Source organism: Danio rerio, chromosome 20 (assembly GCF_049306965.1).
Source record: "Danio rerio strain Tuebingen ecotype United States chromosome 20, GRCz12tu, whole genome shotgun sequence".
NCBI lineage: Eukaryota > Metazoa > Chordata > Actinopteri > Cypriniformes > Danionidae > Danio > Danio rerio.
Genome location: NC_133195.1, coordinates 32,335,182 through 32,350,953, shown reverse-complemented (window position 1 = coordinate 32,350,953; position 15,772 = coordinate 32,335,182). Strand labels below are relative to the sequence as shown.

Sequence of the window (15,772 nt, the reverse complement as noted above, 5' to 3'; positions counted from 1 at the left end):
ATATATATGTCCATGCCTAATATCCAATGGCCAGAAAATTGATTCATTTTTTTATAAATTGCTAAAATGTTGGTATTTGTGATGCAGCAAGCCCAGAGATTGTTGTGTACACTATGACTTTATATAAAATTAACTTTAATGTGTGATATGAATAAAAAGTTATCATAAGCGAATGATTTCTCAACTCAAATGAGTGGCGGCTTGGACCCAGAAACAGTATTACATACGTCAGCAACACGTCACCACTTAACAAGCGGATAAGACAATAATATGATTAAGGTCTTTGCATGTGTTGTTTTTTGAATGTTCGTTTCATTATCCCGTTTTACATGTTGTGGCACATAATTCAATTAACATCATTGCGTCACCACGCTATCCACATTTTCTATAGAGTTTCATGTCATTTCGTGACAAACCGAGGTATTGGATGAGAGTATGAACTGCTGGGAGAGTGCAAAAAACACTGCATTTGCAGTGTCTATAGTCCTTCACTGACTCGGCAGGTGTAGAGAATAGTTTCAAACAGGCATATGTATATATAAACTATCAAACTACTGCACTTCAATGATGCAACTAAAATCGACAAACTCCACATGTCTTAAATCAATTTCTATATTGATTATGACTTTAGTCAGATTAAGGTCATTAAAAGTGACTGTGTACGTTGTAGACTCTTAATCAGAGTAATGTCTTAATCATATTAAATTCAGATTATTGGTGTCCATGTAAATGTACCCAGTGACTAGCAGATTTGCTTCAACATCTACTCGCCTTGGTAAGAATGGTTTTCCCATAATTTTTGGTGCTGGTCAGTCCAGTGTTGAGGTAAATTGCACGGTTGTCATTTCCCGATGGAGGACACTCTTAAGAGAGACACAAAAACAAAATGTCTAAGAGAGAGGAACATTCCGCCACCTTTATTTCTCCACAAATTATATTTTTACTCACTCTCAGAACAAAGACCTCCAGGAAAGCCTGGTTTGGAAGGAGCCACATAAGCCAATCCCAGTGTGCCTTCATCAAAATCCTGATAGGTGAACAGATGAGCCAAACACACCTGCGATGCATTATCAGCGATGTCAATGCTAAATTGCTGCAGAAGGAAGATAAAAAAAAGACTTATTTTTAATTAAGACCTCAATCTGAACATTATTCACTTTGAAATTATGTAGGAATGCACTTTTGTTGATAAATGCAGTGGTCAACAGAAAAAATGAAGAAAAGAAGTGGATTAAAACACCAGTTGAAAATAAGAACATGTTTCCATCATCTACTTTCGATCTGAGACTGGTGTCTTTCAAGGTTTTTTTTCCTTCATTTTCGTCACTTGATGAAGTTTGTTTGTCACAACTGGCTTGCTTGGTTTAGGACTTGTGGAGCTGCGCATCGATGGATTTACTCTTCAGTGTTTAAACTTCCAGCAGTGAAATTTAAACCACACTGAACTGAACTAAACTGAACTTCAACTCTGAAAACTGGACTGACACAGTTTCAATGTCAATTTACTAAAACTTCTATGTTAAGCTGCTTTGACAATCTACATTGTAAAAGAGCTACAGAAATAAAGAAGAATTTAATTGAATCTGATCAAACAAAGCAAATATTAGCACCGTGTCTAAATACAGCCAGTCTGTACTGTAACTCTGTAACTAATTCACTGTTCAATGGTTAAGAATTTTATTGCACAAGAATGTATTAAATGGATAAAGTGCAAAGACATTTACAGTTGAAGTCAGAATTATTAGCCCCCCTGAATTATTAGCCCCTGTTTATTTTATTAACCAATTTCTGTTTAACAGAGAGATTTTTTTAACACATTTCTAAACATAATAGTTTTAATAACTCATTTCTAATAACTGATTTATTTTATCTTTGTCATGATGACAGTAAATAATATTTTACTGCATGAATTGTGTAATAAATGTAACATTAGAGATCATGAGATGTCTTTCGAAAACGTTGAAACAGCCTCACTGACACAAAACCTTTGAATTGTAGCTATTTAAAGACTTGAATAAACAATTTCAAGATTTACATTCAATTTATAGGTTATGTTACCCATGAACCTTATTATACCCTAAAATACTTCTCAAATACCATAAAAACAATAATATTCTTGCAAATCTAATGGTTTCAGATGTTCACTACACAAAATAAAGAGAAGACGCTTCAGTTGTTTGCTTCTACAGCTTCGGCTTCAGTGCCTCTCACCTCCAAGAGCTTCTTGACGTCCCAGACATATTTGTCCTTGACAGGAGTGCCTTTCATGTTGAAGTGAGCACCTCCAGGTTCTACTTGTGTGGGTGTCATGTTAATTATGATCTGGAAAAGACAGAAAAACATTGCCTGCTCCAATCTAGCATTTTATTGACTTTTTAATCTTATTTTTTACCATGTTCTCCTCGTTGCTCACCTGCTGAATCTGAACTCCATAACCTTTGTACTCATCATCCCAAGAGGTATTGCGGTAAATGTCATCCACACGATCAATCAGCTCAATCTGAAAACATCAAAGGCTAATCTGTTAGACATCGGAAACTATTTAACACTACTTTCGTCTCAGTTGTCAGTTTTTTAATCAATATATAAGATCTTATGTAGAGTTTGGTACATTGCCTATAATAAGTGATTGTGGGTCAGGTTTTATTCAGCTAGATGACCAATAAATATGTTTTTTTTTAACAACAATTTTTCATTTAAATATTGTCAACTTATTTAAACATTGTCAAATTATGTTTAACATAATTTAATACACTTTGAAAGATAGAAACAACAAAAATGATAAAATGATAACAAATTCAATTGAATAATACAGCAATGACAAATTTGTCTAATTTACAGTATATACTTTCAGTGTCCATCAATTCAACTAAAGAGTCACCGTCTACACCAGAGATGCCCAGACTAGGTTGGTTCTTGTTAACATTTAATTTGGCCCACCAGACCATCTTAGAAGAGGTGTAGTTTTTCGGTAGTTTGTTTTATTGTTGAGCTGCAAACAAGCAGCCTGAATTAAATGTTTTGATTAAATATTAGGGATGTAACGGTATCAGAATTTCATGGTACGATAATACCTCTGTATGAATGGCACAGTACGGTATTTATTGAATAATTTACAGGAAAAACAAAACTAATGAAAAGACTCGAAAAAAGTGCCAAAAGTGTTTATTTACCTTAGCATTGAACATATTAATGACATACAAATTAGCCATCAATCTGTAAGTTTCGAAACAGGAACTTTTAAACCAAACAAAAAACTATTAAACCATATTAAAAAAATTAAGTTTCAATTTTGTATTGTTGAAAACTCATCACATTCAACATTTAATCACTCACTCACTTAGATAGAGATGGGTTTTTTAGGAAAATTATCATATAACTATAATCTGGTAAAAGCTGGGATCTCTGGGCATGTCCCCTGCAACAGAAAAAACCCTCTCATTTGGGACTGTGGTATCTGGGACCGAAAGATATGATTTAGCCAAGGTTGACAGCAGTGGGTAACGTTGTGCATTGTCTTTCCACCACTTGAGAGGACAAGCCATGAGTGAGATAGAGGTCTCTTTGCGGTACAAGTCAATGTCTGCATCAATCTAACAAGTGTGCTGTGTTCTGCAGTCCCCATGACTGTTTTTAGTCGTATTCCCCGACTTATATTTCATTACAGTCTGGCAGTGCCTGCATACTGTATTTTTCTTTGTCTGTCACCTTTTCTCCTTTTTCGTATCTTTTTAGAAAGAAACCGAAATGCTTCCACACATCCGATTTAAAACCCGCTTTAGGTTTGATCATTTCCAGCTCTTTTTCTTCCCCGCTACTAGCAACACACTCCATTTCTGCATTACTGGATTTGTAGTAACAACAGACCGCAAAGGATGATGGCCACGCCTAGGCTTATGGGAATTGTAGTTCCCGCTACCTCCTGTTCGCTTCATTTGCCTAAGCAAACTTTTGTCAGAAATATAGTTTTATTGAGTCAAGCGCCTACGGTAATATTGAAAAAAATTACTATTGCAGTATGACGGTATTTACAATATTGTTACATCCCTATTAAATATTGTTAATTAATTGGATCTAAAAAAGAAATACACTATCCTTGATAGATAGAAGACATCAGCAGAAGCAGCTTTACTAGTGTATTTGGCATTGACATCTATTGCGTTTAAAAATGAATTATGCTTTGATTGTGCAATTGCATAATTTAATATGATTAAATCTATTTATTTATTAATACATTAAGAAATTACCCATGGCAACTTTAATGTAATAAATACTCAAAAAATATTTTGCTGTTTGTTCAACCTAGTTATGTAAAATTAGCTTATTCAACATAATTACTGAGTTTTTTTTAAAGACAACTTAGTTTTTTAAAAAAGTTTAATCCGCTTAAACGTGTTAACAAATTGATCTGTGTTGGAACAACCTGAATGAATTGTGTGGAACCCTGCATTTTTTACAGTGCAGTTTGGTATATTTAACTTCGGCCCACAGTCCTCAATCAAGTTTGGCGTATATATACATTTTATAATTTTTTGAAATAGGTTTAGCTTTTTTAAGACAAGGCAAGAGGTCATCCTCTTTATCCAAGAACGCACAATTACATGTTTAGCTTCCAGCAAACATAAAACTAACAGCAATCTTTCATGTTTGCTCACTTTAAAGTTCAATGAAAAAATATGCAGAAACATTATTTATACTATTATGAATGTTGAATACAGTAAATGCTGATCATACTGATACATTTTTGGAATTCTTTCAATGAATAGAAAATATAAAAGAGCCAAATGTATTTGACATAGAAATATTTTTGTAAGATTCCAAAAGAATTTACTGTCATTTTTCAATCACAATAATGTTTAAATAAACTTCTTTTTAAACTATGGATTAAACATGAATTAACAACAATTTCTTTAAATATAAAATAAAATCTAATAACCCCAAACTTATACACAGTAGTATAAACAGTTGAAGTTAGAATTATTAGCCCCCCTGAATTATTAGCCCCCTTGTTCATTTTTTCCCTAAGTTCTGTTTAGGAAAACAGAACATATTTTATCTTTGCCATGATGACAGTAAATAATATTTGACTAGATATTTTTCAAAACACTTCTATACAGCTTAAAGTGACATTTAAAGGCTTAACTAGGTTAATTAGGTTAAGTAGGCAGGTTAGGGTAATTAGGCAAGTTATTGTATAATGATGGTGTGTTCTGTAGACTATCGAAAAGAAATATAGCTTAAAGAGGCTAATAATTTTGCATTAAGATGGTGTTTAAAAAATTTAAAACTGCTTTTATTCTAGCCAAAATAAAACAAATAAGACTTTCATCAGAAGAAATGATAAATTATAAATGTTATCAGACATACTGTGAAAATGTCCTTGCTCTGTTTAACATCATTTGGAAAATATTTAAAAAAGAAAATAAAATTCAAAGGGGGGGTTAATAATTCTGACTTCAACTGTATATAAACCTCAAATATTTTTAATAAGGTAGAAATCGCTTAAAACTTGTAGATTAAAAGATGTCATTTGCATTTAAAAAATGGTGTTGTATTGTTTTTTAACTACTTTTATTCATTTATTTATTTTACTTTTGCTTAGTCCCTTTATTAATCAGGGGTCGCCACAGCAGAATGAACCGCCAACTTGTCCAGCACATGTTATACACAGCGCATGCCCTTTTAGCTGCAACCCATCAATGGGCAATAAGTTATAATTGTTATATTGAATTAATTTCTTATATTCCTTCTATTAAAAGTCTGAAAATGGGCAGCAATAATGCATAGATTGCCTTATAATATCATCTTTGACAACAGGGAATCATGGAGCCAAATAGACTTCATAGTGAACGAGGTCAATCAACTGTATTGTCTTTATTACCAGATAGTTGAGTGTGGTGCTCTCCTCCTTGCGGCCCATGTGTTTGAAAAAGCGATAGTCGGCCACAAGCAACAGAGGGCAGGTGTTTTTACTGTGGTCCACCGTCTGCCTTCTCTCTCTCACCTGCCCTGTAGAGGAGAAACACAAAAGAGAGAATAAGATGGTGAAAATAGACAAAGGGTGAGAAGGCAAGAAGCACATGGCTGACAAAGTAGCTATATAAAACCGCGTCTAACATTGCGCTGTCTAGATATGGATCAGATGAGAAGGAAGGTGTGAAGGCTGCTTTAAACTAGATGTGTTGTTATAAGGAGCCTTCGAATGAGGTTTCAGTATTTGGTCTTGACATGTTAAATTTGCCCTATTAGGCCATTTTAAACATGGCAAGAAAACTGTTTTTATTACTTAAGAGTTCCTATAATGTTTCTATTCTGTATATCTTTAAATTCTTAAATCAAGAAGCATCTTCTAGACAAGCAAAAATACTGTTTAGTTTCCAGAAATAATAAACCAAAACTAAGTGATTCTTTTTCTTAAAACAAGCTAAATAATCATATTTTTGCTGTGATATCAGATTATTTTGCTCAATCCATTGGCAAATAATTTTTCTTGTTTTAAGGAAAAACTCACTTAATTTTGATATTTTATTTCTGAAAACAAGACAATATTTTTGGCTTGTCTGAAATGCTTCTTGATTTGAACTAGAGACATACTAAGACCGGGAAAAAACATGATGGTGGGGAAAAAATGGGTGAAAGAAAATAATAATCCTATCATTAAGTATTTTACCATATTTCTCCCATATTTTTAATCTTGAAAGCACGTTGAAATTATTATAAATGTCTGCATTCACTTTCTTTTCATTAAAGCTGTGCGTCAATCATCGCCCTTCATATGCAACTTCTGAATCAGTGAATGCATGTATAAGCGCCAGTGTAACTAGTTACATGTAACGGAATTACGTAATTTAATTGCAAAATAAATGTAACTGTAATTTGTTACAGTTACTGAGAAAAATTGTGTAATTAAATTACAATTACTAATGAAAATGTTAAAGATTACAAATAGGGTTACATCTAAAAATTCTTTTTAAAATCTGGGATATGTTGAATAATACTAATCTGTTGCTTTGCCTGCTTTTGATATGCATGATGCCTTCTGCTAAAGCCATTTATTAAAGCCATTTATTCTGCTTAACTACATTTCTCAGTAGTGAGACGGTACCAACGCTTCTTTCTAAATCAAATAGCTTTTCAGTAGCGAAGCAATTTTTTTATTCAAATAGCGCAGTAGCGTCCATATACTGTATATATATATATATATATATATATATATAGTTTACTGTAGCAAAGGCTAAATTATACTATGGCAATTACTATTAGTTCATGATAGTTACTATTGATACTACATTGTGTAGTGTAATTTGTTAATGAAGAGTTGTACATAAACAAATAATATAATGCTTATTCCTTAATATTTCCCTTTACTATAAATTACTATAGTATTTGAAATGTGTAAATCCTGGTTTTATTGGATTTTTTGTTTTTGCTGTTATATACTATAATCTGTTTCCGTTTAGTACAGCATATTATTTTTGCAGTAAAAATTAAACTGAACAGTTATGCCTCATATGTTTCATTGACAGTTTTATTGATCACTAAGCTGTGATTGACTTGGATTTAAGTTTAAGTATAATACTTATGCCAGATCAGCTTCTGTACACACCATTTAAAGTGACACCCCTGTTATCAAACAAGTCAGCAGATGAATCTCTCATTTTGTTTTGTTTGATAACAGACGCGTCACTTTAAATGGGGTGTACAGAATCTGATCTAGGATCAGTTTATGATATGGAGCATGTCCATCAGTTAGCAGATTTTTATGCAGCAGGGACAAAAAGATGCTTATATTTTTTCGTATCATTTTTCTAAATGATTAATTGAAGGATCCAGTCTCACTAAGCTACTCCTAGTCTGCTCTGATTGGTCAAATGGTCTATTGTGATTGTTGGTCTACTGCTTTACCACATGTGTTGAAAACAAAATGCCCCTTTGCCACAGTCTATTTTTGGGTTATTCTTAGATGTCTATTAGATATTCCCTGACAGCCAAATTTAACCTTGTTTAAGTCAAGCCATCTATGTTTAGGCATCGATCAGACACTTAATAGACAAATGTAAAAAATATGTATATTAAGAAATTTACTACAAACAAGCATCTGTTTTATTACATTTCTTTTATGATTTGTGGTCATGCTCTTCGAAGAAATGTGAGAATAAATCAATAAAATCACTCAATTTAGCAAGTCCCTTATAATAACCGCAGTAATAAAACACGATAGCTGCTTATAATAACCGCTAAACAGTATTCCACAACTAATTTTAAATTCTAATAACGTTACCTGACAGAACAGGCCACCTTGTCAGAAAAGCCCAGTGGCAGGTAATTTGCTTTTTACAGCACATCTAGTATACATTTTAAAGTCCCCATAAAATCAAAACTAACCATATGATATTGTTAGCTCACATTGCTAGTTTTGTGGCTCTGTGCATTTCATTAAGAAAAAAACAATTGCTTACCCTTCTGAAATCTGAAAATGCTCTTCCTCTTTGTGTTCAGTTAAATTTTCAGTTTACGTATATTTTAGGAATTGGGCATTGCTAACATATTTAACCATGCTGCTCCAACAGTCAGTTTTGACAACAAACAGTAATGGTGAGAAGGATGTGTCTGTTAGGTTGTAATATCTCTCCCCAAACCATTTCCCCCATCTTTCTGAATGAAAAGCCTACTTTACTACATCCATTCAGCTCGCAGTAAAAAAACAAGCCACACCTACTGTTTTCCCATTTAATATACCATTTTTCCAAGAACCGCGTCACAATACGAAAAAAAAAGGTCACAGCTTCAAGCTCATTGGGACTTTAATGTTGTTTTCTTGTGGTTACATCCATGAATATGAGAACGAGAACTCTCTACATGCAGTTTCGAGCTTCTTGCAACATGATCCTTCAGTCGTAAGAGGGATGCCTGAGAGACTTGGAGGCTCATACATTTTCGAGCTGAAAATGAACAATGTTTCCAAAAGTCCAAATACAGTGCAACACAATCGAGTGTGAGTGAGTAATCTGTTAGATGTTACTTTGTTTGCACCTTTTTCAATGACTACCGCTGCCACAAACATCATCTTGTGTGATGCATAAGCTAGCAACAACTTATGATTGTGTGTGTGTGTGTGTCTGTGTGTGTGGTAGTGATGTCCCATTTCTTATGGGAATTTTTCATCACTACCCCTTCACACTGTTTGAATGGCTAAGGGGAAGACGTAGATAAGCACAGGCATTGGGATTAGGAGGGTTACAAAATAGAATTGGGATTGGGCCTTAGGCTGAATTTATGCATATTTGTTACAATCCTCCACAGGTTTGTGAAGGAAGTAAAACTGGAATTATCGATGACGACTTATTTCAGGCAAATTTTATCAAAAAAAAAAAAAAAACAGTTACTATATTCATCATGCAACTTGACCTTTGAATCTATGCAGACCTTCATCCACATATACTTACATTACACACTATCTGAAAAATAATATGGGTAAAGTCAGAACATTCGTACAGCTCAAAGACTTACCTTCCTCCTCCTGATGATCTTCATCTAGTGCTCTGGATACCCGCACGCTCTCTGGCAGCACCTCACTGGCATCTGTACTAACGTAGCCACAAACTTTTGTAGCCGCCAACCTGCTCACATTCCTGATGTCTTCTGAACGATACACAAGCAGCCGACTGTCATGGGTGTTTTCTGTAAACCTCCACAGTGGCTGCAGACACCAGATAAATGAGCCAACAATGTATCTTCTATAGCTGAGGTACATAAAGTAATCAATTAGATTTGTGTTGCTAAAATACCTCAATGTTGTATTCGGCTTCATCAGTGAGAATATGAGCAGTAAAATCATTGTCACCAATATGTGCTTGTACTCTGGAATTCTCCTCTCCTAAAAATGAAAAGGACAAAAAAAAAAACATGTATTAGACAAGTATTTTAGATGTTAAAGATGTCCAGTTATGCTTTTTGACTTTTATGAGTGTTAGCCAGTGTGTAGTATGCATGTTTGGACATAAAAAGATCTACAAAATCACAAATCTTAATGTCTATACCAAAGGAAGATATTTCGCTTTTAGGAAATCTCTTTTCAAGAACTACAACACAGCTTGTTTTGACTACAAGCATTGTTTTCCAGGCTTATGATGTCACAAAGTGGTCCAAATCTCACCGCCAAATTTTTGTGGTTGGGGGTGGGGAGAGGAATAACAACATTAACGTTGCCACTCTTATATGTCTTGCTATATGCGTGCGTGCAAAGGTTTTGCAGGATCCTCTTGACAAATATTCTGTGAAATATTTGATATTCCAATTTTCAAATATGTGTAAGGACATGCGTTTTGTTTAAACATCTTCATAATGACCATGGGCCGGTTGCACCAGCAGTGCGTAAGTTAAAACGTAGCCTAGTTGTGACTTAAAGGAACACCAAGTTACACATTACTAAATATTTTTGTGTTGCACCATTGAACTTAGTTCAAACGTAACACTACGTTCCAACTAAATATTTATGGCAGCCTCCCTCCATGCATAATGATAGAAAAGAGATGACTGCGAGATTAGTTTACATCGAGGAGCTTGCGATGATAATGAAAAATAATCTCTCTACACAAAATTTCAAATTTTCTTTCAAGGAGTGTTTTGTTAATTGTATCCATCAATTAAAATGAGAATTTCTTCATGACTAAGTTTTTCTTCTTGTTCTTTCATATGTAGAATATTAAAAAATAGGTAACGCTTTAGTTTAGGTCACAACTCATGCCATTAACTACTGGCTTATTACCTGCCTATTATTAAGGCAAGGCAAAGGAAGGCAAGTTTATTTATATAGCACATTTTATTCACAGTCACAATTCAAAGTGCTTTACATAAACAAGAATAAAAAAGACAAGTATAAGAAAACAAATAATAAAAATGATTATAAACAGATGAAAATGTGTTTAAAACAGGTTATCATATTGTCATGAAAACAGGTTAAGATATTAACTGTTCATTAGTAGTTATAAAGTACGATCCAATTCTACACCCTTAATCCTACCCAAAACCTAAACCCAACTACTACCTTACTAACTATTAATAAACGTTTAATTAGTAGTTTATTAAGCTTACGGGTTTATTTAATGGTTTGTTAATACTGTGAATTGTGACTTTAACTAAATTACTAAAAACTAAATAAACTAAAATGTTACCAAAAATTTAAGTTTAATGTTTTGATACCTTTATGTGTATTTTGCGTTCATTCTTGGCTCACGATGCAGGTGTGTGCGTCGTCTGGCATTAGTGACTGACTGTAATGTAATGTACTTAAACAATGTAACTTATGATTAAATTTTCATAGGAGAGTTATATATAGATATATTAGTTACAGAATTTGAAAGCAGTTTAATGATTTAAATGCTTTTTATTGGATATTACGTCATTCAATGCGACTATCTATGTTTTCCCTTAAGAACATGTCCTGCAACCGAAGTGAGAACAAATTTAGTTACAAACCAGCTAGTAGTTACTAAGCCCCTAGTGTAGACTGTACTTTCCAGTTTAAGAAAGAACTTAAACCCTACTCATTTTAGTTGATTTATGACATCTGATGGGCTATGGCATGTTAGTTTGCGCTGCAGTGGAGAAATTGGAGCTGCTGGACTTACATTTACATTTAGTCAGTTCGCAGACATTTTTGTCCAAAGCAACTTAGAATTAAGGAGACATTCAGCAAATCAACATGAAGAGGCAGTACGCACAGGAAGTGCTATTTATACAAAAGAACTGCTGGTGCTGAAAGAATTAGGTGTTAGAGTAAGGGGCAGTTTTTTGTTGTGGTTTTTTTTTGAGAGAAGAGTTTTTCTAAAGGTGGTTTGTCAAGCCCACTCTCACCTATGTGATGCACACTTTATAAATGCATAGTGGAATTTAGATTTTTTAAATAAGAATGTATCTGATGTAAATGTGCAAAACTGGTGCAGTGTTGGTTAAAGTGTCAGAAAGATTATAGGGTGTGTTTTCTACATGTGGTTTGTAAAGCCCACACACCTGTGTGAGGCACACTTCATTTAGGGATTTACATGAAAAAAAAGTTGCTGTTTAAAAGGGAGAACAATAAAGTAAATGTTTAAGTTACCTAAACAGTGTGTATCTGTTATGAATAACACGCATTGTCAGATTGTGTGTGAAATTATAAATTATTATAACATTCACATCTCCAAAGATATCAGCGTGTGTTTTACAAACCATACATTTTTTTGATAGTACAAACGTATTCAAATGACAGCTGGCCAATTACAACACATTTAGTTTTTTTTTCTAAGTGGGCCTCCATCAAACCCAGAACTAATCAAGCTGTTTGTGTCAGGTTGGGGAGAAAGGTATTGCAATAATGTAAGTTATGCAAAAAATGAATGTGTGCTGTGAACTACCAAGCATGAGAGCATGCTTTAGAATAATCCAAAAAAAATCTACATGAAGAGGCAGTACACATCGGAAGAGCTAATTTTTAAAAGGAACTGCTGGTTCTCAGAAAAACAGGTGCTCATGGACAGGTTTTTTTGTTTGTTTTTGAAGAGAAGAGTGAAAAGTGTTTTTACAAGTGGTTTGTCAAAGCCACTCACCCACTCAACACTTTATAAATGCATAGTTGAATTGTTTTGTAAGAAAGTGTCTGGTACAAATTTGCAAACAGGTTAAAATGTCATAGAATTAAAAAATGAAAGAGTGTGTTTTCTACAGGTGGTTTGTAAAGCCCACTCACCTGTGTGAGGCACACTCAATTTAGGGAATTACATAAAACTAAGTTGCACTGAGCATGAGCGCATGCTCTAGAATATCCCAAAAGAAAACAAGATTTAGTTGAAGAGCATAATAGGACACCTTTAAAATATGTAATAGAGTTGCAGTTACCAATGACATGACCGGTGAAGAAGTTTTCTCTCTGGACCTCATACACCTCTTGAGCTCCATCTTCTCCGACTACCACAGCTTTGAAATCATGAGTGAAGAGCTCTGTGTTGGTTGTCAGGTACAATTTGAAATGCCTGTGAAACATTTAGGAGGGTTTATTAAATGTGCAGTAATCATGGTGTTGACAGTGTGTCCTGATAAATCATGGATGATGAGTATTCACCTCTGTAATGCAGTGAATCCGAGAAGTCTCTCCGTGTGTGTTTGGGACTGCACATCTCTCTTGCGAACTGAATGCTGTTGAAGGCTGGACAGTTGAAGAACATCAAAGTCTGACAGCAATGAGCTGAGATGGTCTGAAAGAAGTCATGGGAAGCAACTTTATGGGCTACATATTACTGAATGATGAATTTGGTTTCAAAGAAAATTAAGACATTTTCAAGTATTAGAGCTTTTGAAATTTCACAATTCTGCACAATCGACATCTCACAATTCTAACTTTATCCCTCAGAAATATTTATGGTTAACAATTTATACTTCATCAGATGTCTGAGTTTTTTTTTTTATAATTCTGAATTAATTTAGGCGACGCAGTCGTGCAGTAGGTAGTGCTGTCACCTCACAGTAAGAAGGTCGCTGGTTCGAGCCTCGGCTGGGTCAGTTGGCGTTTCTGTGTGGAGTTTGCATGTTCCCCCTGCATTCGCGTGGGTTTCCTCCGGGTGCTCCGGTTTCCCCCACAGTCCAAAGACATGCGGTACAGGCTAATATTGACCGTAGTGTATGAGTGTGAATAATTGTGTGTGGATGTTTCCCAGAGATAAGTTGCGGCTGGTAGGGTATCCGCTGCATAAAAACACGCTCGATAAGTTGGCAGTTTATTCAGCTGTGGCGACCCAGGATTAATAAAAGGACTAAGCCGAAAAGAAAATGAATGAATGAATGAATTCATTAAATAATTTAAATGTACTTTATTTACTAATTTATATGTTGCAATTTTGGGTGACACAGTGGCTGAGTGGATAGCAATGTCGCCTCACAGCAAGAAGGTCGCTGGTTAGAGTCCCGGCTGGGTCAGTTGGCATTTTTGTGTAGAGTTTGCATTTTCTCCCCATGTTCGCATGGCTTCCCCCCACAGTCCAAAGACATGCACTATGTGTGAATTGGATGAGCAAAATTGTCCGTACTGTATGTGTGTGAATGAGTGCGTATGGATGTTTCCCAGTGATGGTTGCAGCTGGAAGGGCATCTGCTGTGTAAAACATATGCTAGATAAGTTGGCGGTTCATTCCGCTGTGGCGACCCTTGATAAATAAAGGAACTAATCCAAAGGAAAATGAATGAATGAATGAATGAACTTACATTTAAAAAATTAAAGTCGGAATTTTAAGTTAAAAAGTCAGAAATATGCCAAGCTTCTTTTTAAGCCGTTTTCACTAACACAAAGGAAAATAGGCTTACCATATCTGCAGAATGTTATACTAAATATTTACTTATTTTTCTTAAATTACTGTAAATGGTTTTACTTAAAACCGCTAATTACATATAGTACATCAACAACTTAGCAGGAACGCCAAGGTCACCGATTCAGTAAATAAGCCAGAGCACTGGTGAAGAACACATCGCATGCAATGTCATTAATTTGGGTAACAGCTTTTCAACAAAATGTTTGCCTTAAGACATTACATTCAATGATATGAACCAGGAAATTGAAAATACAGCAAGGTATTTGGTAGTTATAAAGACGTCACAAAAAACACTCAACCTTTCGATTCAAACGTGTCCGCAATGTTTTCAAAGTGTTCCCATTCCCAAAAAAAAAAAACTCACCGTACTCGTCGTCTCGGACATCCCTAATGGGTCTCCTTGAACCTTCCGTCAAAAACAAAGACGCCAGAAAGAAAAGGAGTCGTTTCATGGCGAGGACGTTAAAGCAGCATACGGTACTTCACACAACAGCAGCAGCCGCATTTAATCCCGCGGATTATCAATCTGCCCGAGATCAACATCTGGACACGGCCAAACTAATGTACACATCTGTCTGGATCAAACAAACACACAACGACAAAACACACAAAACTGAGGAAGAACAAACCCGCGCTCACTTCCAGACGCCCGTCTACATGGCGCTTGATGTTATAAAGAAAGAAAAAGATTGACTCAAAAGCAAATCAATCCAACATCTGAGAAAAAGTGAAACACCCGGAAGTGTTTAATGTGGGATGGATGATCTGATTCACCGCGCGCCAGGAAATCCCCAATAAAGTTTATCTGGAGATCGTGTGAAGGCGTTTTCAAAACACTGATATGAAGAGAAGTCGACTTTAAATTAAGTAACGTTACGCAGCGTTTTAAATGGGTTTTAGACAGGGTCTCCGCAGTAGGAGTTACGTAAGAGGATAAACTCTCGGTCTGTGGTTTAAAGCCTCACTGAGCTGCCTATCTAGTCAGCATTTGCTAGGCGTCACGGACGAGTGAGTGATGTGGAGAGGCAGTGCGCTCACTAAGTTGAGAACACACTCGGTCTCGTCTAGACTATTTTTAAATTCTTACCTCAAACCATGTGAAATTCACCACAGCGTCGGGACACATTTGGAGAACAGTATGAGGGCAACTGTAAATGAGCGTCATGGATGTGACATTTGCAGTAAAACCTTAACACAAATTCACAGAGTATTTGTTAACATTATATTAAAACAGATGTATATATTTTGCAAAACTACCAATCACAGAGTTATTAGATCAGATAAACCTCAAGCTGTACATTTTTTTTTTATATTTTAAATGAGGTAAGTAAACATGCGTTATAGATCATGTGTGACCAAAGTTAGCGAGTTTACAGTATAAATCCAGGGAATTAAACTGAACAACCCAAAGGAAATAATGCTCATCAAAAGTA

At 35.0% G+C, this 15,772-nt stretch overlaps 1 protein-coding gene across 4 annotated transcripts in view; it reads right to left on the bottom strand.

The window, feature by feature from the left end:
- adam17b (ADAM metallopeptidase domain 17b) overlaps positions 1-15,305 on the bottom strand; it is a 28,552-nt gene extending 13,247 nt beyond the window's left edge. For all 4 annotated transcript variants that reach the window (XR_012395825.1, XR_012395824.1, XM_021468637.3 and 1 more), the window contains exons 1-10: positions 14,704-15,305; positions 13,100-13,232; positions 12,877-13,010; positions 9,789-9,877; positions 9,511-9,700; positions 5,882-6,009; positions 2,414-2,500; positions 2,212-2,322; positions 949-1,093; positions 772-863 (exon numbers count right to left, since the gene is read on the bottom strand). Coding sequence is in view for 2 of the 4 variants with exons in the window: in XM_021468637.3 (XP_021324312.2) it covers positions 772-863; positions 949-1,093; positions 2,212-2,322; positions 2,414-2,500; positions 5,882-6,009; positions 9,511-9,700; positions 9,789-9,877; positions 12,877-13,010; positions 13,100-13,232; positions 14,704-14,791 (1,197 nt within the window). In the remaining 2 variants the exon portion in view is untranslated. The remainder of the gene's footprint in view (positions 1-771; positions 864-948; positions 1,094-2,211; positions 2,323-2,413; positions 2,501-5,881; positions 6,010-9,510; positions 9,701-9,788; positions 9,878-12,876; positions 13,011-13,099; positions 13,233-14,703) is intronic.
- Between the last annotated feature and the right edge of the window lie 467 nt (positions 15,306-15,772).